Here is a 23203-nt window from a genome sequence, read left to right as displayed (position 1 = left end):
CCTCATGCAAAGACCTGCTGATTGCCTTGCTTTGAAAGGGAGACACTCAAGGAAGGTTACCAGTTTGGTTGTATACAATCGTCAAGCTTTATTAGACTTGAACAACAGTCAAAGTGAAATAATTTTTTTTATTCTGAAGAGAAACTGTTGAATGCGTCTCTCTCTCTCTCCACCCCCCCATGTACAGATTCTTCACTGTTCTGTTTTGTTTGTGGTGTAAGGTAATCTCTTAGCTGGGAATCCTCTAACCCTTTATTCAGCAGTAAATGAAAATCAAAAAACTACAAACACTGGAAATATGAAACAAGTAGATAGGGTGGTAAAGGCAGCATACAGCATACTTGCATTTATCGGTTAGGTGTTGAGTATAAAAGTTTGGGCACTGATATAAAAGTCAGGAAGTCACGTTGCAGCCGTATAAAACTTTGGTTTGGCCATATTTGGAGTAAGTACTGAGTGAGGTTCTGGTCGCCACATTGCAGGAAACATGGAAGCTCTGGAGAGGGTGCAGAAGAGGTTCACCAGGATGCTGCCTGGATTAGAGAGTATTAGCTATAAGGAGACATTGGGTTGTTTTCTCTGGAGCATTGGAGGCTGAGGGGAGACCTGACAGAAGTTTATAAAATGATGAGAGGCGTAGATAAGGTAGATAGTCAAGGTGGAAATGTCAAATACTAGAGGGCATAGGCATAAGGTGCAAGGGTGAAAGCTTAAAGGAGATTTCTGAGGCAAGCTTTTTTTTTAAAAACAAACTCAGTGGTAGGTGCCTGGAATGCACTGCCAGGAGAGGAGGTAGAAGCAGATACAATAGCAGTGATTAAGAGGCATTTAAACAGACGCATGAACGGGCAGGGAAAGGAGGGATATAGACCATGCGCAGGCAGATGTGCAGTTTAAATTGGCATCATGGTCAGGAGAGACATTGTGGGCCGAAGGGCCTGTTCTTGTGCCGTACTATTCTACATAAATCTTTCTCATCCTCACCTTTCGTCTGGGCACATTTGCAGCCTGCAGGACTCTATACCGAACTCTTCAACTTCCCATAACTTGCTCTTTCTTTCTACTTACCACACTGAACATTTTTGCCTGCCATGACTAGATCACTAAAAATGAGCTATTTCAATATTTCTGCCCATAAGACCGCTAATTATAAGAAATCCAGTTTTACAAAGTGTATTATTGGCAGAAGTTTCTGTTCAAACTGATCTGCACATCGTTAAATGTAAAACCTTCTGAGAGTCAGAGCAATCAAACTCAGCAACTCAAAATCAAGAGGCACCAAAAATCACCTCTTGATATATTTAACGTTGAAAGCTTGGTGCAGTTTGATTCATACAGCTAAACATGGATTACCAGCAGTCCTTTTTTTTTTAAAAAAAGGTCAGCCTGTCCTGTCCACTACCTGTGACTAACCCGATTTAAAATACAGACAATGAAACTGGTTCACAGTCACGCAACAGAACACTGCCAACACTCAGCAAGTCAGACAGCATCTGTGGAGAGAGGATCAGTTAATATTTCAGATCCGGGAAGGTTGCCCTAACCAGCTAAGAGTTTCCACAATTTTCTCTTTTTGTTTCAGATTTCCAGCGTGCCGTTTTTTTTTAAATTTTCATTTGAATGTCACACTGAAAACTCATCATTTTCTTATTGAATTATACTGAAAAATTTTCTCTCTTTCTTTTCCAATCTTTTTATTAATTTTCAAATTAATAAACATAACAGTAGTAATTATACACATGATACAAAAAAAAATTTCAATAGGTGCCTATTTATGGTCCAGCATCTAAAAGAGAGTTTAGAACTTCCTCAGGACAGCAGTGAACAATACAATTAGCAGCAATTCATTGTAGCTGGAGGAAGAAACCCAGCTCTCTGGCAGGGTAGGTGGTTTCCTTTGTAGAAACAAATTACCCCTGTACTTCTGCTTAAAATCCCTCAGTCTTAGACTCCTTAGACAGCACCTTCCAAACCCACAACCTCTACCAGCTAGAAGGACAAGGGCAGAAAAACACTACCTGGAAGTTGCCCTCTAAGCTACACGCCATCCTGACTTGGAAATATATCGCTGTACCTGCACTGTTGCTGGGTCAAAATCCTGGAACTCCCTTCCAAACACCATTGTGGGCATACACACTCCTCAAGGGCCACAGCAGTTTAAGAAGGCTTCTCACCACCACCTTCTCAAGGGCAACTAGGGATGGGCAAGTAGATGCTGGGTCAGCCTGCAAAGCCCACATCCCTGGAATGAATATAAAAAAAACCTTTGCTACCAGTTTGGGCTAACGTGTAGATATCCCTAGAGCAGGTTACTTACAGGATACATGGTGAGATATTTACCAAGGGTTTTTGGTTGAAGGGTTTTCAACCTTAAACATTAACTGTTTTTCTTTCTCCACCGATGCTGCCTGATCTGCTGAATTTTGAGAATTTTCGAATTTTAGTATTTTTAAATTTTCTTTCAACTCACCCAGGTTGTCTTTACTTGGGACAGCCAGGTGAAGAATTCCCAGCAGGAAGCTGATGACCTCGGGAATAAATCTCTTCGAGAAGGAAACGAAGTCCAGGAAGAGGCAACACACAAATAGTCCAGCGGCCACTTCCCGCAGCGAGGTGACTGAGCACTGGTTTACAGAGAATAACGAATCACAACTTGATAAGTGCAAGGACAGCTTTGAAGTTGTAGATGTATCAACATCCATTTGCCCCATGAACAAAAGTTTAAGTAGGGCTAAAAGTGGACAGTGAGCACGGAAGATGGGAAATCTGGGACAGAAGGGGAAAAGACAGTTTCTGCAGGCTACCTTGGTGGTGTGCAGATGGCAATGAAGTAACTAAAATTAATCTTATTGAACCATTGGAAGGATGTGATTAAGCTGGAAACGGTGCAGAAAAGATTCACAAGGATGTTACAGGGACTGGAGGGCTTGATTTATAAGGAGAGGTTGGATAAGCTGGGACATCTTCTCACTGGAGCACGAGAGGCTGAGAGGTGACCCTGGGGAGCTATGTAAAGGCTATGTAAGAGGCAGAGATAAAGTGGATGATCCCAGTCCTTTGCCCAGGGTAGCAGAATCTAAAACTAGAGGGCATGGGTTTAAGGTGAGAGGGGAAGATTTAAAGGGGATCTAAGGGGAAAGTTTTTCACATGTGTATACGTAATGAGTTGCCAGAGGGTGGTAAAGGTTGGTACAACTACAATGTTTAAAAGACATCTGGACAGGTACATGGATAGGAAAAGTTTAGAGGGATATAAGCCAAACAGAACTAAATCAGATAGACATCTTGGTTGGCATGGACGAGTTGGGCTGAAGGGCCTGTTTCCGTGGTGTATAGCTCTACGACAACATACAAGATCCCGTATGGTGCGTGACAGGGTAAATGTTGAGCTGTTTCCACTGGTGGAAGAACCTTGAACGAGGGAACGTAGTTTCTGGGGGGGAGGGGGGGGGGGGTGCGGTGCGGTCATTTAAAACCAAGGTATGCAGAAATTTCTTCTTGCAAAGGGTAGTGAACCTCGGAAATTCTCTACCCCCGAGAGTTGTGGAGGCCAGATCATTAGATGCATTTAAAGTGGAGGCCAATACATTTTTAAAAGATTGGGAGATAGAGAGCTATGGGGCTCTGGCCCAGACAAGGAGTTGGTAGAACAGCCATCATCATATTGAATGGTGGGGCAGGTTTGAGGGGCTGAGTGGCCTACTCCTATTTTCTTGTGTTAATCCACATGCCTGCACTTTCCCAATACCTTGAAGGTATTCAATTACTTTCTAGATTCTTGATTAGTAAGGGTGTCAAAGGTTACAGGGAAAATGCAGGAGAGCGGACTTGAGGGGGAAAATAAATCAGCCATGATCGAATGGCGGAGCAGACTCGATGGGCTGAATGGCCTAATTCTGTTCCTATGTCTTATGGTCTAATTCTTGTGTAAAAGCTATCACTAAATCCACTTCCACCACCCTTTGAAGCAGTGCACTCCAGATGATAATTGACTATTTCAAAAAAATACTCAACTTGCCTCTGATTCTTTTCCCAGCTACCCACGTTCTTGTCAGTAGAAAATGTCAGTGGATTGCAAGGCACAAAAGGCATAGAGAACTAGCAGGCTGAGTTTTATCATGTGCTTAATACATTTTTATCAGATTAAAGTCTTGTTTCATTCAGAGATACCACAGAAGAAATTAGCTATAAAAGAGCTGCACTGAAATTCTGTTAACCAGGTCAGCTGTTATTGTTTATATAACAGACTAATAAAGCTATTTAATGGCACAAATAAAGCAGTGGAATTCACTTCTGGAGAATAAGAAGTTAAATGTAGTCATGTTAAGCCCATATTACTTTGGTTAGACCACAGAGAGCACTGCACAAGTTTTGGTCATTTTATAAGACCGCAAGAAGCTGCAGAGAGTTGTGGACACAGCCCAGCGCATCACGGACACCAGCCTCCCCTCCTTGGACTCTGTCTTTACCTCTCGTTGTCTTGGTGAAGCAGCCAGCATAATCAAAGACCCCACCCACCTGGGACATTCTCTCTTCTCTCCCCTTCCATCGGGTAGAAGATACAGGAGCCTGAGGGCACATACCACCAGGCTCAAGGACAGCTTCTACCCCACAGTGATAAGACTATTGAACGGTTCCCTTATACAATGAGATGGACTATGACCTCACGATCTACCTTGTTGTGACCTTGCACCTTATTGCACTGCACTTTCTCTGTAGCTGTGACACTTTACTATGTACTGTTATTGTTTTAACCTGTACTACATCAATGCACTCTACTAACTTAATGTAACTGCACTGTGTAATGAATTGACCTGTACCATCAGTTTGTAAGACAAGTTTTTCACTGTACCTCGGTACAAGTGACAATAATAAACCAATACCAATAGAGGATATTGGTAAGGATAAAGGTACCAAGCAATGATTTACAAAAATACTGGGTTATAATATGAGCAAAGAGTAAATAGTTGCAGTTTTTTTTCCCCGAGATAAGAGATGATTGAGAAGTAAACTGAAAGAAGCCCTTCAAAGGGTCTGATAGGAAAGACACCGATATGGGTGAAAATCCACACCTTCTCTATATCCATTCTATCAAACATTTTGATTAGATAGACACTAATAAGTCAAATGATTCACTTACACTGTTGGAATTTAAGGATGGCCTTTTATGGTACCGTGAATTCTCTATAACAGGGTACGGTGTAAATGTAGGACTTCTACCCACCTTAGTGACCATTTGACTCAAATGCACCAGCGCAGGAGTCACCACAGCATGCCGGAAGTCAGAGGTAGGGAAGAGATCCCCCGTAATTTTTACGTAAAGCAGCTGAAAGAAAACACAAACTGCATTGGTGACAGCAAGTTACAATGGAATGCTTTCTGTGTTCGTTCAAAGGGACAATGAGCACAAAGTTAACCAGATCACTACTAGTGACAAGTCATTTGGTGATCTCACAACTTCTTTTTATTGCCAGTTTGCTTCTTTCCTGAAACCATTTTCTTGCTAGTGGGACACAGTAATAGAGATGGTGATCCATTCCTTTGGAGTTTGCTGTGATAAATTAATACCATATTTCTCAAGTAATAAATTGACCACTCTTCAAAAATTACTTCATTGGCTTTGAAGCATTCTGTGATGTCTCAGGAGTTGTGACAGGTGCTGTGCAGTCCTTCTTGTGTCTTTGTGCAAATGTATGTCACTTTTATGTTTTGCGAGTCTCAACAGCTGTCTGATTGCAGGGGCATCACAGTAAAGCACATCCACACAGGATGCTCGATGAGGACCTGGAGCAAGACTCATGTCTGGTGTCAGCCTCTCTCAATAGGGGTTCTGAATTCACACAACGCTCCCCTTCTGAGGAGCGTGGACAGAAGTGTGAGCTTTGACCTCAGACACTTAAGGGATAACTCACTGAACCATTAGTGGCACTGACACAAACCTTCAACATCAGGAATGCAATGTCTTCAAAGTTTTGTGGACACACACATCCATACCATCCATTCTACACAGCACCGCTGTGCTTCAGTCTTTGTTTGGAAAGGAATGGAGGAAGGTATAAGGGGGATGTCAGGGGTAAGTTTTTTTTTCCCACACAGAAAGTGGTGGGTGCGTGGAACGCACAGCCGGCAGATACATTAGGGACATTTGAGAGACCCTTAGACAGACACACAAATGATAGAAAAATAGGGGGCTATGTGGGAGGGAAGGGTTAGATAGATCTTAGAGCAGGATAAAATGTCAGCACAACATTGTGGCACTACTGTACTGTGCTGTAGTGTTCTACGTTCTATGATAGTGAGCTCCCCCTGGTGTTCAGCTGATATCAGAATCAGGTTTATTATCACTGACATATGTCATGAAATTTGTTGTTTTGAGGCAGCAGTACAGTGCAGGATATAAAAATTACCATAAGTTACAAAAGAAAAGTGCAAAAGAGGAATAACCAGATAGCGTTCATGAACCGTTCAGAAATCCGTTGGCAGAGGGGAAGAAGCTGCTCTTAAAACGTTGAGTGCTGTGGCAAGGACTTGAATCATAAAATGTAAAAGAGACATACATTTACACAGCACCTGTCACAACCCCCGAGACACCACAGAACACTTCAATGTTAATGAAGTGATTTTTGACGAGTAGTCAGTTTATTATGTGGGAAATATGGTATTAATTTAAGCAAAACAAACTCCAGCAAACAACTCTGATACCAACCAATCTGTTGATTGAAGAATGGCTATTGGTTTGGAAAACAGAGGGAGCTCCCCTGCTCTTTTGTGAAGTAGTGTCGTGGGATCCACACTGACCAGGAACTTTCCAGGTGGAATTCCCGGTTGAATATAGGTTAGTTGATCTCACCCTGGACAGACTGCCAAAGTTGACTATAAATTAGTGGGGGGGAGTTAGGGGCAGGGAGGGTGAGGTGGAGGTTCTTAGATGAAAATAAAACTGCTTTTTTTTAAACTTTATTTTTTTTAGACAAAAATAAAATCGGTTCTTGCTCTCTCAGCCATATCCAGTGCCAAGCCTTTCCTGGTTGGAGACACAAGAGACTGCAGATGCTGGAATCTGAAGCAACAAGTGCACTGCTGGAGGTACTCAGCACCTCTGGAGGGAAATGGATGAACACAGAACACTACAGCACAGTACAGGCCCTTCGGCCCACAATGTTGTGCCGACATCTTATCCTGCTCTAAGATCTATCTAACCCTTCCCTCCCACATAGCCCCCTATTTTTCTATCATTCATGTGTCTATCTAAGAGTCTCTTAAATGTCCCTAATGTATCTGCCCCCACAACCTCTGCCGGCAACGCGTTCCACGCACCCACCACTCTCTGTGTTAGAAACTTACCCCTGACATCCCACTTATACCTTCCTCCAATCACCTTAAAATTACGTCCCCTCGTGTCAGCCACTGTCACCCTGGGAAAAAGTCTCCGACTGTCCACTCGATCTATGCCTCTTATCATCTTGTACACCTCTATCAAGTCACCTCTCAACCTCCTTCTCTCCAAAGAGAAAAGGCCTAGCTCGCTCAACCTATCCTCATAAGACATGCTCTCAAATCCAGGCAACATCCTGGTAAATCTCCTCTGCACCCTCTCTAAAGCTTCCACATCCTTCCTATAATGAGGCGACCAGAACTAAGCACAATAGTCCAAGTGTGGTCTGACCAAAGTTCTATAGAGCTGCAACATCACCTCATGGCTCTTGAACTCAATACCCCGACTAATGAAGGCCAACACTCCATACGCCTTCTTTGGATGGTTGACGTTTCGGGTCAAGACCCTTTTCTTCTCGGTGAATACAAGTATGGAATGGGTTGCAGTAGCCAATCAGGCCACCTGCGCCCAACTGAAGGTCAAAGTACCACATCCTGTCAATGACCCAGACACAAAAGGCCCAAGAACAGCCACCACCAAGCTCCACCTGTACTGCCCTTTCTCTGTAGCTGTTACACTTTATTCTGCATTTTGTTATTGTTTTACATTGTACTTCCTCAATGCACTGTGTAATTGATCTGTACGAATGCTGTGCAAGACAAGTCTTTCACTGTACCTCGGTACAAGTGACAATAATAATAAACGAATTCCAACCAGCCAATTCCAATTACCAGCCTTTGGAGCACACAGCCAGCACGTCATCGTTTCCTGAAGATCAGGAAACAGAAAAAAGGAGGCCACATACTTACATGGCACCTGTCACAACCTTGGGATACTCCAGAGTGCTTTCTAGTTAATTGATTATTTATAACATTAAGTCACTCTAATGCTGTGGGAAATGCTTCACAGCATACTCTCTCAAATAGTAATGCTATAAAGACCAGATAATCTACTTTAGTTACAGTGCTTCAGAGGTAACTGCTGCATTTCGCAGAACCCCAGAGACACATCCCCAGTCCCTCAAAGATCTATTACAAGCACCGGAAGGAGCAGATGGAGCTAATGCCTCACTCAGAACACAGCAACTCCGGAACGTCAGTGCAAATTTTATGCTCGAAGGTGCTGCCTACCTTGTCTAGCTGGCTTTTAAGGAGAAGGTATAATTTTTATTTGAAAAACCAGTCAAATGCTACAGCGACGATTTTTCCCTCAGAGCCTTCAAATGGTGAGCAACACACAAGATGCTGGAGGAACTCAAGTGGGTCAGGCAGCATCTATGGAGGGAAATGGACAGTTGACGTTTCGGGTCGAGACCCTTCATCTGGACTGGAAATGGTGATGCTGGTTAAGTCTGTGTGTTGCTCTAGGGAAAGCAACCCAGTTAATTCAGTGCTGTGTGAATGGAATCATATTCATTACAGCTGGAAGTAAAACAGTATGATTTCCCCACATTTGGAAAATAAACCTTAAGGTGAGAGGAGAAAAGCTTAAAGGAGATTAAGTTGCCTGGGACTATACTTGCTGGAATTCGGAAGAATGAGAGGGGATCTTATAGAAATATAAAATTATGAAATGGATAGATAAGATAGAGGCTGTTTCCACTGGTAGGTGAGACTAGAACTAGGGGACATAGCCTCAAGATTCAGGGGAGCAGACTTAGGACAGAGATGAGGAGGAACTGCGTTTCCCAGAGAGTAGTGAACCTGTGGAATTCTCTGCCCAAGGAAGCAGTGGAGGCTAACTCATTAAGTACATTTAAGACACAGTTAGATAGATTTTGCATAGTCGGGGAATTATGGGGAAAAGGCAGGTACATGGAGCTGAGTCCACGGCCAGACCAGCCACGATCTTATTGAATGGCGGAGCAGGCTCGATGGGCCAGATGGCCAACTCCTGCTCCCATTTCTTATGTACGAGGCAAGTTTTTTTGTTTTTACACAGAGAGTGGTATATGCCAGAACATGCTGCCAAAGTGATGGAAGCAGATACGATGGCAATGTTTTAAGAGGCATTTAGACAGACATATTAGCAGGCAGGGAAGGGAGGGATATAGACCCTGTGCAGGCAGGCGTACAGTTTAAATTGGGATCATGATTGACACAGACATCATGGGCCAAAGGGCCTGTTCCTGTGTTCTAACTTGGACAGATGAGGCTTGAATGAGAAGAGACTTTTTGAGGTATCCAAGAGTATAGAATCTTTAGACCAATACAGCAGCTTATTAGGATATGGGTAGAAACTGGATAAAGGTAACAAGCGAGTCCCACACAGAGTGGCAGTCAGCACCGAAGGCAACACAACATGAATTCATGTAAGAACAGTTGGTGTGATAGGTGAACCCCAAGGTAGATGGGTCAATACAGCAGATGAAGGGTCTTGGCCTGAAAGGTCAGCTGTCCATTTCTCCCCACAGATGCTGCCTGACCCGCTGAGTTCCTCCAGCAGGTTGTTTTATTGCTCAATACTTGGTTATTGAAGGCCCTGGACGTACAATATTCAGGACGAGCTCTCAAGCAGGTATGCAGCCAGGCTTACCTTGTCCAATTTAGGAAAATGAGCCCGACCTTTAGTCTGCAGCTGGTCCTCCAGTTCCTGCATACTTTGCCTCAGGGTAGACTGAGCTAAACTGCATGCAACTTCAGGGAACATCTGGGAGAGATCGTACAAGTGGCTGAAAAAAAAACGGGGAAAAGAATTAAACTAACATGAACACAAGGTATATGGGAGCAAAAGGCTGACCAGGGAAAGAGTAGGGCCCATTAGGAACCAAAGGGTGATCTGTGTGGGGAGGTAGGGAACCTGGGTCACGTGTATATACTGAGGAGAAAAATCTGTACTTGCAGATTTCAGGAAGGGAAATCCTACAGCATGTTTTTGTTAAAAAGGAGGAGCACCATTCTGTTGTTTTGCATTTGTTGCTGTATTTACGGTTGTAGTTATATTACCATGTACACTGTTTACTCTGTGAGCTTCATGAGAGCAAGGAATTTCATTGCACCCTGGTGCTTATGACAATAAACTAATTTTAATCTAAATGTCTTAGTAGGCATAAAGGTAGACAGGTCACCAGAGCCTGATCAGAGAAGCACTGCAGAATACCATGGGAGGTAATGGAGGAGATCGCTGGAGCCCATTTTTAAATCTGTGCTGGTCACAGGTGAAGTGCCAGATGACTGGATGGCAGCATATATGATACCTCAAAAAGGGCAGCAGGCTTGAGATACGTAATTATAGTGAGCCAGTGACTCTAATATCAGTGGTAGGGAAATTATTGGAAAAAATTCAAAGGGACAGGATCAATCCACGCTTGGAAAGGCAGGTGTTGATACCGGACAGTCAGCATAGTAGGTGGGAGATCCTATCTGACTGATCCTATCTGTCCAGCTTGATCGAGTTTTTTTGAAGTAACAAAGTATATTGATGAGGGCAGTGTGTGGTTAATGTTGTTTATGTGGACATTAGTAAGAAATTTAACCATGCCCCACATGGAAGGCTGGTCCAAAAGGTTAGAGTCCATGGGATCCGAGGCAAATTGGCAAACAGGATTCAAAGTTGGCAATGTTATTAGCAGACAGAGGGTTACTTTTGTGTTTGGAAGCCTGTAACCAGTGGTGTACCCCAGGGATCAGTGCTGGGACACTCGCTGTTTATGATGGGTAAGTTTGCAAATGACATGAAAATTGGTTGTAGTGTTGATAGTGAGGATAGTCCAGTTACAGCTAGTAAGTTGGGCAGAGTAATGACAGATGGAATTTAACCCTGATATATGTGAGGTGATGTACTTTGGGAGGTCTAATAAGGGCAGTACATGGACCATTAATGGCAGAGCTCTAGAGAGTACTGAGGAACAGAGAGACCTTGGTGTACAAGATGGCAACACAGTTCGACCCGAAACACCAACAGTTCCTTTCCTCCCACAGATGCTGCTCGACCCACTGAGTTCCTCCAGCAGATTGTTTGTTGCTCCACATTTCATCAGCTTTTATGAAAATGTTTCCTCTTCCTCAAGAAGGGAGAGGACCTCCCTTCACACTTCTTATACCTTTGCCCGTTTTATCTGTCTCTTCCTGTATCTCAATTTTACTGTTCAGTGGTCTATAATAACATTAACAACACTTTGCAGATATCAAGTGCACTTCAGTGTTAAAAGCCATAGAGTGCATCTCAGGAGTGTTACAGAATCATAGAACAGTACAGCCCAATACAGGCCCTTCAGCCCACAATGTTGTGCCAAACTTTAAACCTCCCCTAAGACTATCTCACCCCTTTCTCCCACATATCCCTCTATTTTAAATTCCTCCATATGCTTATCCGGCAATCTCTTGAATTTGACCAATGTACCTGCCTCCACCACCACCCCAGGCAGCTCATTCCACGCCCCAACCACTCTCTGGGTAAAAAACCTTCCTCTGATAGCTCCCCTGAACTTCCCACCCATTACTTTAAAGCCATGTCCTCTTGTATTGAGCACTGGTGCCCTGAGGAAGAGGCACTGGCTGTCCACCCTATCTATTCCTCTTAATATCTTGTACAAATTTTGATACTGAAGACAACATAACGAAAGTGAGCAAAGCCCTGGTCAAAGAGGCAAAGTTTAATGAACCTTAACAAACAGAAAGGAACAAACAGAAAGGTGGAGAGATTTAGGGAAGGAGTTCCTTAACGTTGTGTTCAGACAGCTGAAGACACGGCCACAAGGGGTTTGGTGAAGGAAGCAAGTATCGGAGGAATGCAGAATTCTCGGACGGAGCAGATTAGAGGGATACTAAGCTATGAAAGGATCTGAACAAGAGGAGTATAACCCATCTCTAATCGCTGTTTTGAAAGAGTTTCATACATTGATTGGTGGATAAATAGAATTAACAGTGGATTCTCTCAAGTATTTTTCCCTCCTTAGCACTTGGGCTGATTCTGCTACTCCTGCCCAGGTTGAACTAGACATTTGAATCTGGTGCTTTCCAGTCCTAAAACTGTTCTGCAATTCACCCAAGTAAAAGACAACTTTATGAGCTTATTTAAAGATGTTAATTTCCAAATCTTTTGTATAGGGATGTCCATCTTTATATTTATTACTGGCTGCTGGACCACAGTACAAGTTTAAAAGTACAAAAAGCTTAAGATTTAACACCAATGCAAATGCATTCAAGATAAGAAAAGGTTGTCTGAGATTAGGAAGCTTTCTATCAAAATAAATTGATTGCAGATACACACCATTTAGAAACCACTAAAATGCTCTTAGCATTGTCTTGTACTTACGGCACCATCCTGTCAATTATTTTCAACTCAGCTGGTTGCCTGGTTGCCAGTTCCCCAACATAAGCCCAGAGGAAACCAAAGAAATTCTGTAAACACATTAGAGTTGCATCATGACGGATGGAGCACAAAAATCTAGAGCAAAGATCACTGCATCTTGTACCAGCTCTTTGCTGAATCCACACTGCACTGCCAATTGACTTTTCAAATGTTTATCCAATTTTCCTTTAAAAATGAAACAATTTCCGTATCATCCACTTCCTGTGATAAAGAATTTCCATGCCCCAGTTACCTCCAGATATTTCTCCTAAACTTTCTCCTCCATCTCTTGATAATTTTAAATTGATGACAATTCATTGCAGTGACAGTAAAATACTTTAATCCTCCAGAAAATCCTTTGTAATGCAAATAACCTCCATCAAATCCTCTCTCAGCCATTTCTATTCTGGTGGAAATAGCCTTGACACTCATCTCCTCTTTACCCTGAAGCATCTACACCATACACTTCAAAAGTTAATATCCTTTCTGGAACAGACATCCAAACACACCTCAAACTCTGGCCAAATCACTATTTTCTAGAAATTATTGCTTCTTTACGTTTGCATTCAGTAGGTCTGTTCATTAAATGTCAGAATGAAGATGGCTTTTTAAGCTAATGCCTGGAAGTGTATGCGGCTGTACCAAGGTTGTTCTGTATGTCCACACCTTCAATGTCTCCTTATATTATGAATTTGCAACCATTTTCTCTGCCAAAGTGCACCACGATCATACTTTTCCACATTAAAATTACAAGTGTTGAAGTCTGCTTTGTGTTCCTGAAACCTTGGAAGGCTTTTTTGCTCCTTGCTTTCAATGCCATACTTCAAGATTGCTTTTCCAAAGGTTCAAGTTTCATAGAGTCACAGAGCACAGAAACACGCCCTTCAGCCCAACTCGACCATACCAACCACGATGCCTATCTACACTAATCTCATCTGCCTGCATTTGGCCCATATCCCTCTAAACCTTTCCTATCTGTGTATCTAAACATCTTTTAAATGTTGTAATTGTACCTGCCTCTACCACTTCCTCTGGCAGCTTGCCCCAGATACCCACCACCCTCTGTGTGGGTAAACTTGCCCCTCAGGTCCCCTTTAAATCTTTCCCCTCTCATACCCATGCTCCCCTACCCTGGGAAAATGACTGTGACTATCTACCCTATCTATGCTCCTCAATTTTACAAACCTCCAAGGTCAACCTTGAGCCTCCTTCACTCTAGGGAAAAAAAACCCAGCCAATCCAATCTCTCCTTATAACCCAAGCCCTCCAGTCCAGGCAACAACATTCCTGCTTAAACACATTGCTCACTCCCTCACTCTCAAGCACCTGCCAAAAATTAAGCCCACGTTGACACATGGGGCTCTCAACAAAAACCTTTATTGTCTTGTACTTATGGCAAAAATTGTAAGTACTTCGAGGGGCAAAACTGCTGCTGAACATGTTTGTACAATTAGTGCAACACACTGAGTTCTGTATTTTCTTCGTCCAGCTCGGTTTTGCACTAACCCTGCACTAATTTTGTATTCTGTACATACCGTTTTTTGCACTAGTTATACTTGCACAATTTTTTTGTCTGCATTATTGTACGTCTTCCTCTGTTGTGTGAGTCTGGGGGGAACGACATTTCGTTCCTCTATGTGCTTTATGGGTGAATGACAATAAAGTAACTTGAACTTGAAGGATCCTGCTGCGTAGAACAGTAGTCTCAGCCCCTGGTCACTGCACTCCAAAATGACATTCACCGTGTGAAGCACTTGAAAGATTGTATGAAAATGGAGAATTTTCTCAACTGCACAGGAAGGCGAACTGGAGCAGCAGTTTTACAACATGCAATGCATATTTCATAATCATTCCTTGCAAATAATCACAGGTTTAACTCAGATGGTTCAGCAGACAATAAAGTTTAAAATTATTAGCAAACCAGTGCTTAATAAGGCTATATAGCATTATTGCAACTTTAATGGAGCATTCAAGTGTTTATTTTAACAAGCCCTGCTCAAACAGCGTTTTAACATGAAGATGCATTACGTAATTCTGCAGTGAATGAGTCTTTGTGTATATAAAATAAAGCAACAATTAATGTTTATATGTTCATTTTATGGGATCTGAGTACTGCTGGCAAGGCCAGCATTTGGAGACAGTCGTACAGCACAGAAATGGGACCTTTGGCCCAATATGCCTATGCTGACTGTTGTAGCTAACCACGCTAATCTCATTTGCTCAAATTAGGTTTCCCAATACGCATTGCATGTTGTAAAACTGCTGCTCCAGTTCGCCTTCCTGCACAGTTGAGAAAATTCTCCATTTTCATACAATCTTTCAAGCGCTTCACACGGTGAATGTCATTTTGGAGTGCAGTGACCAGGGGCTGTGACTACTGTTCTTTGCCTTGGCTATTCAAGTGTCTGTAGATGCACCTTAAATGCCGCGATTGTATCTGCCTCCACCACCTCGTTCCAGATGTCAACAACACTCTGTGTGGAAAACTTTCCCATCTAAAACTCCTCCTTTATCTATTGCCTGTCCCAAAGTGTATCAGAGAAGGTAGCAGTGAATCACTTTCCTGAACTGCTGCAGTCCATCTGAAGGTACTCCCACAGTGCTGTAGGGGAGTTGGGGGGGGAGGGCGGAGTTCCAGGAATTAGCCTTGCTTTACAGCGCCAGCGACCCAGGTTCAATTCCCGCCGCTGTCTGTAAGAAGTTTGTACATTCTCCCCGTGTCTGTATGGGTTTCCTCCAGGTGCTCCGGTTTCCTCCCACATTCCAAAGACGTACAGGTTAGGAAAGTTGTGGGCATGCTATGTTGGCGCTGGAAGAGTGGCGACACTTGCGGGCTGCCCCCAGAACACTACGCAAAAAGATCTATTTCACTGTGTTTCGATGTACAGATGACTAATAAAGATCTTATCTTATCTTAATGAACAGACAGTCATATACTTCTAAGTCAGGATGGTGTGCAACATGGAAGGGAATATGCAGGTGATGTTCTCATGCACATGGTGTCCTGCTGGCTGGTAAAGGTTGTGGGCCTGGAGGTACTGTTGGAGTAGCCTAAGCAATTTTATAGATGGTACACACTGCAGCCACTGTATGCTGGTGGCAGAGAGAATGAATGGTTAGGTTTGTGGATGGGAGAACCAATCAAATTAGGGAGGGCATTTCTTGGCTTCATGTCCAGATGGCTGAAGCATGATCACCAATGTTGCTGTAAAAGAAACTGGGAACATGCAAGGGGACAATAATGAGGGAATGTAGGATTCTCAGGAGGGAACAAAGAAAGAGATATGGAGACAAGAGACGGCAGATGCTGGGATCTGGAGCAAAAAACAAACTGCTGGAGGAACTCAGTGGGTCGGGCAGCATCTTTGGGGGGGGGGGGGGGGTGAGGAAGTGTCGACACTTCAGGTCAAAACCCTGCATCGGGACTGAGGTTGGAAAGCAGAGATGGCCAGTATAAAGAGGAGAAGGGGAGTGGTGAAACAGGAGTCTGAAGCAATCTGTGTACTAATGAGGGGTGAAAGATGACAAGGAGGTTGCATCAGGTAGTGGAGGGGGGCAGGAGCAGAGTTGGGAGATGGAGGCAGGTGAATGATAGATGGAGGCAGAGAAAGAGAGAGAGGAAATGAGAGGGAGATGAGGGAGGGGAGGGTGAAGGTTGGAGACAGCTGCTGGAGGGAGATAAGCAGGAACACAAAGGGCTGGAATCTGATAAGTAAAGGAGGAGCGAATGGGAACCATTAGGGGAGAGGTGAACAGCAGATGGAACCAGAAGGGAGGGAGGCGAGGAAGAAGAGTTGGGGGAAGCCTGTAGGTGAACTGTGTGCGTGGTGGGTGGATGGAACCAAGAGGGGGAGGGGGACAAATATGGGTGGCTGATAGGGCTGGGGTGCAGGGGGGTTGGGATGAACAGAGGGAGGATCAGGAGAGGGAAGAGTAGGCACTGCTTGATAGCACTGTTGATCACTTGGCTGACAATGGAGAGTAGACTGACGGGGCAGTAATTAGCAGGACTGGATCTGTCTGGGTACATGTCAACATTATTCGTATTGGTTTATTATTGTCACTTGTACCGAGGTACAGTGAAAAACTTGTCTTGCACACCAATCGTACAGGTCAATTCATTACACAGTGCAGTTACATTGAGGGAGTACAGAGTGCATTGAGGTAGTGCAGGTAAAAACAATAACAGTACAGAGTAAAGTGTCACAGCTACAGAGAAAGTGCAGCGCAATAAGGTGCAAGGTCACAACAAGGTAGATCGTGAGGTCATCGTCCATCTCATCGTATAAAGGAGCTGTTCAATAGTCTTATCACCGTGGGATAGAAGCTGTCCTTAAGTCTGGTGGTACGTGCCCTCAAGACCAGATGATTTAAAAAGACACAGTACGTGATAAGGAGCCAGTCCTACCTCGCGTATTCAAGCTCTTGCTGTCAGATTCTGCTGAATAATACAAAGTTAAAGACAAAACAGGAATTTCAAATCTCACCTCTAACTTGGGTTTGTTTTCTGCCGCAAGACTTGGGTGGTTGCTTTTCTGAATGCGCTCCACTATCAGGCACTGTTTCTCTGCTTCCTGCCCTGCTAGCAGTGACTTCAGATCTTCGTACGATTTGGGGACTGTGAAAACAAAATCATCAGAAAAGGATCAGGAAGGAAACCTGCCACCTGTGCCTCGTTCCGGTCTCTGAGAGGGTGCAACAGGTTACTAGACAAGGAGCAGCCTAGGAGGAGAATGGGCCTACATTCACGGAGTGTAGAGTCATAAGAGTAATACAGCACGGAAACAGGCCCTTCAGCCCAACTCATCCATGCCAAACAAGATGTCCATCTAAGCTAGTCTCATTTGTCCATGTTTGATCCATTTCCCTGCAAACCTTTCCTATCCATGTACCAGTCCATCTGTCTTTTAAATGTCGTTATTGTATCAACCTCAACCCCTTCCTCTGGCAGTTTGTTCCATATACTCACCACTCTCTGTGTGAAGAAGTTGCCCCTCAGGTCCCTTTTAAATCTCTCCCCTTTCACCTTAAACCTATGCCCTCTATGCCTTTCCCTGGGAAAAAGACTGTGTGCATTCACCCTGTCTTGGAATAAGAGATAATGTCAGAGAGTTTGAGAGATACAGCGCAGAAACCGGCCCTTCAGCAACCACTCATTTACACTAATTCTACGTTAATCTCACTTTTTACTCTCCACACGTTCTCATCAACATCCCCCCCCAGATTCTACCACTCACCGACATACTTGGAGCAATAAACGGTGGCCAAATGACTTAGCAAACTCACGCCTCAAGGATATGGGAAGGAACCGGAAGACCTGGAGGAAACCCACATGGTCACAGGGACAGCACCCAAGGTCAGGATTGAACCTGGGTCAATGTGAGGCAGCGGCTGTGCCACTGTGCCACCTTGCAACGTATAAAATTCTACAAAGGCTCAATTGCAAAACACTAACTTCCCTGTTTGGGGAGAATCTAAACTCCTAAACCCTTGTACTCATCAAAGAAAATCCAGAAAATGTGATTCACTGTTCTGGTTTCTAAAAATTCCTGAGAAAGATACTGCAGATGCTGGAAATCTGAAAGAAAACCAGAAAAACTGGAAATGCTCAGCAGATGAGGCAACAACTGTAGAGAGAGAAAAACAGAGTGAATGTTTTAGGTCAATTGTCTTCCATCAGACCTGGAAAAAAGCCAGAGTCACGCAGCATGGAAATTTTCCATTCAGCCCATACGTCCACACCAACCAGTGGGCACCCATCCATATTAATACCACCTTCCAGCACTTGGCCCATAGACTTCTATGCCTAGACAATCCAAGTCCTTGTCTAGACACTCATTAAATGCTCTCAGCGACGCTACTTCCAGCACCCTCTCAGGCAGTGCATTCCAGGTACTCACCGCTCTCTGGGAGAAAACAGTCTCCCTCAGATTTCCTCTAAATCTCTTCCCCTTTACCATAAACCTATGTCCTCCAGTTTTATCTACCTCTGATATGGGGAATAGTTTTCTGCAATCTACCCTATCTATCTACCCCTCATAATTTTAACATGCCTCAATCACGATCTCTCCTCCACTCCAGGGAAAACAAACCCAGTCTCTCAGCATAACTGAAACGTTCCATCCCAGACAACATCCTGGTGAATCTCCTCTGCACCCTCTCCAGTGCTATCACATCCTTCCTGTAGTGTGGTGACCAGAACTGCATGCAGTACTCCAGCTGAGGTCTGACCAAAGTTTTATAAAGTTGAGGCATAACCTCCTTGCTCTTGTATTCAATGCCCCAAAAGTGAGAAGACTTTGATCATTACTTTTATCTATTTTGACCTTAATTTTATCTATTTTCACATTCAGTTATGATCGTCTTAACAAAAACATTTTACAAAACGAACAAAATTCCTCGTCTAAAATCAGGGAGAAATTGTTAAAATTTCAAAACGTGTTTAGTTAGAAACGGCAATCAAATGGTCACCATCTGTGCGATAAGCAAACATAAAATTATATAAATTTATGAAAACTTTAACGAACTTACACCATCCTCACTGAGGAATCTCCCCCTGTACGTCCCTATATGTATCTGCCAACTCCACCATTTGCTTCCTAAGCTTTCTGGTCCATTACTGGGGGAGTACTGTTTCTACTGTCCGGAATTCAATGTGGATTAAAGGGGATTTTGTTACCGTTCTATGAGGATGCAACATTCAGGATGGATAAAGGGGAACCTATAGATGTAATGTATTTAGATTTCCAGTAGGTCATTTGGTAAGTGCTGTGTGAAAGGTTACTGAACTACATAGGAGAAGGTAGGATTGAGGGTAATACATCAGCATGGACAGAGAGTTGACTAACCAACAGAAAACAAAGACTTGGGATAAATGGATCAGTTTCAGATTGGAAATCTTAGTAGGGTGCCACAGGGATCCACGCTGGAGCCTCAACTATTTACCACCTATGTTGATGACTTGGATGAAGGGACCAAGTGTAATTTAGCCAAATGTACTGACGATACAAAAGTAGGTGGGTTAACAAATTGTGAGGCAAACACAAAGAGTCTGCAAAGGAATGAGGATAGGTTTTGTGAGTGTACAAGAAGTTGGTAGACAGAGAGGGAAAATTTGAGGTTATCCACTCTGGAAGGAAGAATGAAAAAGCATGGAACTTAAATGGAATGAGACTAAAAGTGTTGCAGTAGGGATCTGCTGGTACATGAAACACAGAAAGTTAACATGCAGATACAGCAAATGATCAGGAAGGATAATGAAACATTGGGTATGGTGTGGAAAAGTAGGGAAGTTTTGATGCTGGTGAGACCATGCTTGGGAGTACTGGGCAGAGTTTTGGTCTCCATATTTGAGGAATGATACACTTGTATTGAAGATAGTAATGGGAAAGTTCATTAGGTTGATTCATGGGGATGAAGGGATTGATAATGAAGGAAGGTTGAGCAGGTTGTGTCTACAATTATTGGAATATGGCAACAGGGAAAGTGAACTTATTGAAGCATTTCAGATTCTTAGGGAGGCTGACATAGCAGTGTGAGGGCAGGCACGGTAGTGCAGTGGTTAGCGTAACACTATTACAGCGCCAGCAACCCGGGTTCAATTCCGGCCACTGTCTGTAAGGAGTTTGTACATTCTCCCCTTGTCTGTGTGGGTTTCTTCCGGGTGCTCTGGTTTCCTCCCACATTCCAAAGACATACAGGTAAGTAAGTTGTGGGCATGCTATGTTGGCGCCGGAAGCGTGGCGACACTTGCGGGCTGCCCCCAGAACACTCTACGCAAAGATGCATTTCATTGTGTGTTTCGATGTACATGTGACTAATAAAGATATCTTATCTTACAGTGGATAGCTAGAAAATATTTACCCTGGTAGGGTTATCTAAATCAAATTTCAGAATAAGAAGTCACCCATTTAAGATGGAGTGAAGGAGGAATTCTCTAACCCAGAGAGCTCTGGAAATGGAGTCATTCAACACAGAAACTGACAGACTGTCAAACTACAGGGAAGTCAAGGAGTACGGAGAGAGAACAGGAAAGTGGTGTTGAGGCCAAGAGCGTATTACTAAATGGCTCAAAGTATTGATTGGTCTACTCCAGCATCTGTTTAATGTCCTAATTCTCTTCCACGTCAAATTATTTCTAGTTATCACCTTGGTGTCAATAGACCTTGAAATCTCTTCCCCTAGTGTTACATTTGCTAGCTTATTCCTTTTCCTATTTAAAAATTTGCCATCCAACTTATCAAATCTTCAGATGTTTTAAAAGACAGTTGGACAGGTACATGGATTGGAAAGGCTTAGAAGGTTATGGGCCAAACACTGGCAAATGGTACTAGCTTGGATGGGACATCTTGGTCAGCAAGGACCAGTTGGGCCAAAGGGCATTTCCATTCTGTATAATTGTATAATCTATGACTATATTTCTTTTACAAAAGGAGCACGACATAAATACAAGCCATTTAATGGCTACTGTTTCTAATTTTATTAAGGTTACTCAAACAATTGTTTTCTTTAAAAATTATTCACTGCAGGCGAGACTCTCAAAATGGCAAAACTTCTGCTCTTCTATACCCGTCATAATTACCCTAAATGTATGTCCTCTAGTTTTATCTACCTCTGATACGGGGAATAGTTTCCTGCAGTCTACCCTATCTCCACCCCTCATAACCCCGCAAAAATCAGCCATTACAGACCACATCAGTAAGCTTACCGATCTCAGTTGGCTCAAGGCTCCTTGACACCTTAACGTGGTAGCACAATGCCGCAGCAACGCAGCATTTTGTTGTCCTAACCTTATCAATGGGAATGGAGATAAAGTAGTTCCATTACTGGACCACTACCCAAGAGGGCTGGGTTGATGAAGCGGACTCAAGAGCTCACGTCTCTCCATGACAGCCGAGAAACTTAAATTCAATTAATTAAACTTGTTATAAAATGATGGCAAAAATAATAATAAGACAAGACGTCTTTATTAGTCACATGTACATCAAAACACACAGTGAAATGCATCTTTTATGTAGAGTGTTCTAGGAGGCAGCCCGCAAGTGTCGCCACGTTTCCGGCGCCAACATAGCATGCCCACAACTTCCTAACCTGTACGTCCTTTTTTTGGAATGTGGGAGGAAACCGGAGGAAACCCACGCAGACACGGGGAGAACGTACAAACTCCTTACAGACAGTGGCCGGATTTGAACCTGGGTCACTGGCACAGTAAAGTGTTACACTAACTGCTATACTACATGAAACTACTGGATCATTAAAAATTCATCTGGCTTTTTAATGTCCTTCGGTGAACAAAATATGCCATTCTCAACAGGTGATCCTCGAACCTCAGGGATGTGGCTCAGTGAAATGGTCTAGCAAGCCAACCCACGCATGGACAACTAAGGGATGAGCGATACGTACTGGCCTTGATACCCACATTCCGCGAATGAATTTAAGAAAGGTACACCTGGCCCATGCTAGTTCCTGCAGTACGTGTGCACGGCGACACCTCCGACAGGTCAGCAACTCCACATCCACTGTGCTGAAGAGCAGTGGAAGTTCATCCACAGCCACTCCTACTAACCTACAGCTGGATCCAACATGCCCTGAGTGGCTATGGTTGGAGTTGGGAGCAGGGAGAGCTCGGGGTTGTTGAGGAGAAAACATCTCAGGCATAGATCCAAACAGCCAACATCCCCAAAAATCAGTAAGAGCCCTTCACTTACCAGAAAAAGTGAAAGGGAGTTCTGTCTTGGCTGCTTCCATCATGGCTTTCCTTGCCTCTTTACTTGGTGTTTTGTCTTTCGTTGGGGTGGATTTGGCAGCTCCCTTCTCTCCTGCACCCTCACCCTGTTCACTTTCAGACTCAGAGTCCAGTTCTAATAGGTCGTCATCCCCGAGGTCAGAATGATCATCTTCGTCACTCTCTTCACTTTGGTTCTCTTCCTCATCTTCATCCTCATCACTGTCTACATCCTCTCCGTTTTCCTGTTCATTTTCATCACCCTGCTCCTCTTGTTCCTCCTCGAGCTGCTCTAACTTCCCATCCTTTTAATAAAACGGAAGTTAAGGTCAAACTCTAGTTACCAGCTTAGACCTTGTATATTGAAAAACCACACATGCACAATGGAAATCTGTTCTTCAGAGTAATTTTCACATAATTATGTAATTAAAGCACATGATACTGTTCCAGCTAGAATAGCTCAGTCATGGGATAAGTTTTTTTCCCCCATATAGAAAGCAGTAGGTGCCTGGAATGTGCTGCCAGGGGTGATGTTGGAAGCTGACACGACACTGGCATTTAAGCTGCATTTAGACCTGGCAGCAGGGAATGGAGGGATATGGATCCTGTAGAGGCACATAAAGTCATACAGCACAGAAATAGGCCTTTCGGCCCAACTGGTCCATGCCAACCAAGATTCCTATCTAAAATATTCCCATTTTCTTGTGTTTGGCCCTTATCCCTCTAAACCTTTCCTACCTGTGTACCTGTCCAAGTACCTTTTGAATGTTGTTAATGTACCTGCCTCAACCACTTCCTCTGGCAGCTCGTTC

The 23203-nt window shown here is 43.5% G+C and overlaps 1 protein-coding gene across 2 annotated transcripts in view; it reads right to left on the bottom strand.

The window, feature by feature from the left end:
- nop14 (NOP14 nucleolar protein homolog (yeast)) overlaps positions 1 to 23203 on the bottom strand; it is a 53268-nt gene that overhangs the window by 12846 nt on the left and 17219 nt on the right. For both annotated transcript variants that reach the window (XM_052019361.1, XM_052019360.1), the window contains exons 9-14: positions 22375 to 22696; positions 17155 to 17285; positions 12632 to 12717; positions 9911 to 10046; positions 5225 to 5326; positions 2471 to 2624 (exon numbers count right to left, since the gene is read on the bottom strand). In XM_052019361.1, coding sequence (XP_051875321.1) covers positions 2471 to 2624; positions 5225 to 5326; positions 9911 to 10046; positions 12632 to 12717; positions 17155 to 17285; positions 22375 to 22696 — 931 coding nt within the window. The remainder of the gene's footprint in view (positions 1 to 2470; positions 2625 to 5224; positions 5327 to 9910; positions 10047 to 12631; positions 12718 to 17154; positions 17286 to 22374; positions 22697 to 23203) is intronic.

Source organism: Pristis pectinata, chromosome 7, assembly GCF_009764475.1.
Source record: "Pristis pectinata isolate sPriPec2 chromosome 7, sPriPec2.1.pri, whole genome shotgun sequence".
In the NCBI taxonomy this organism is placed as follows: domain Eukaryota; kingdom Metazoa; phylum Chordata; class Chondrichthyes; order Rhinopristiformes; family Pristidae; genus Pristis; species Pristis pectinata.
Note: the sequence above shows the minus strand (reverse complement) of the source record. Positions and strands in the feature narration are given on the sequence as shown.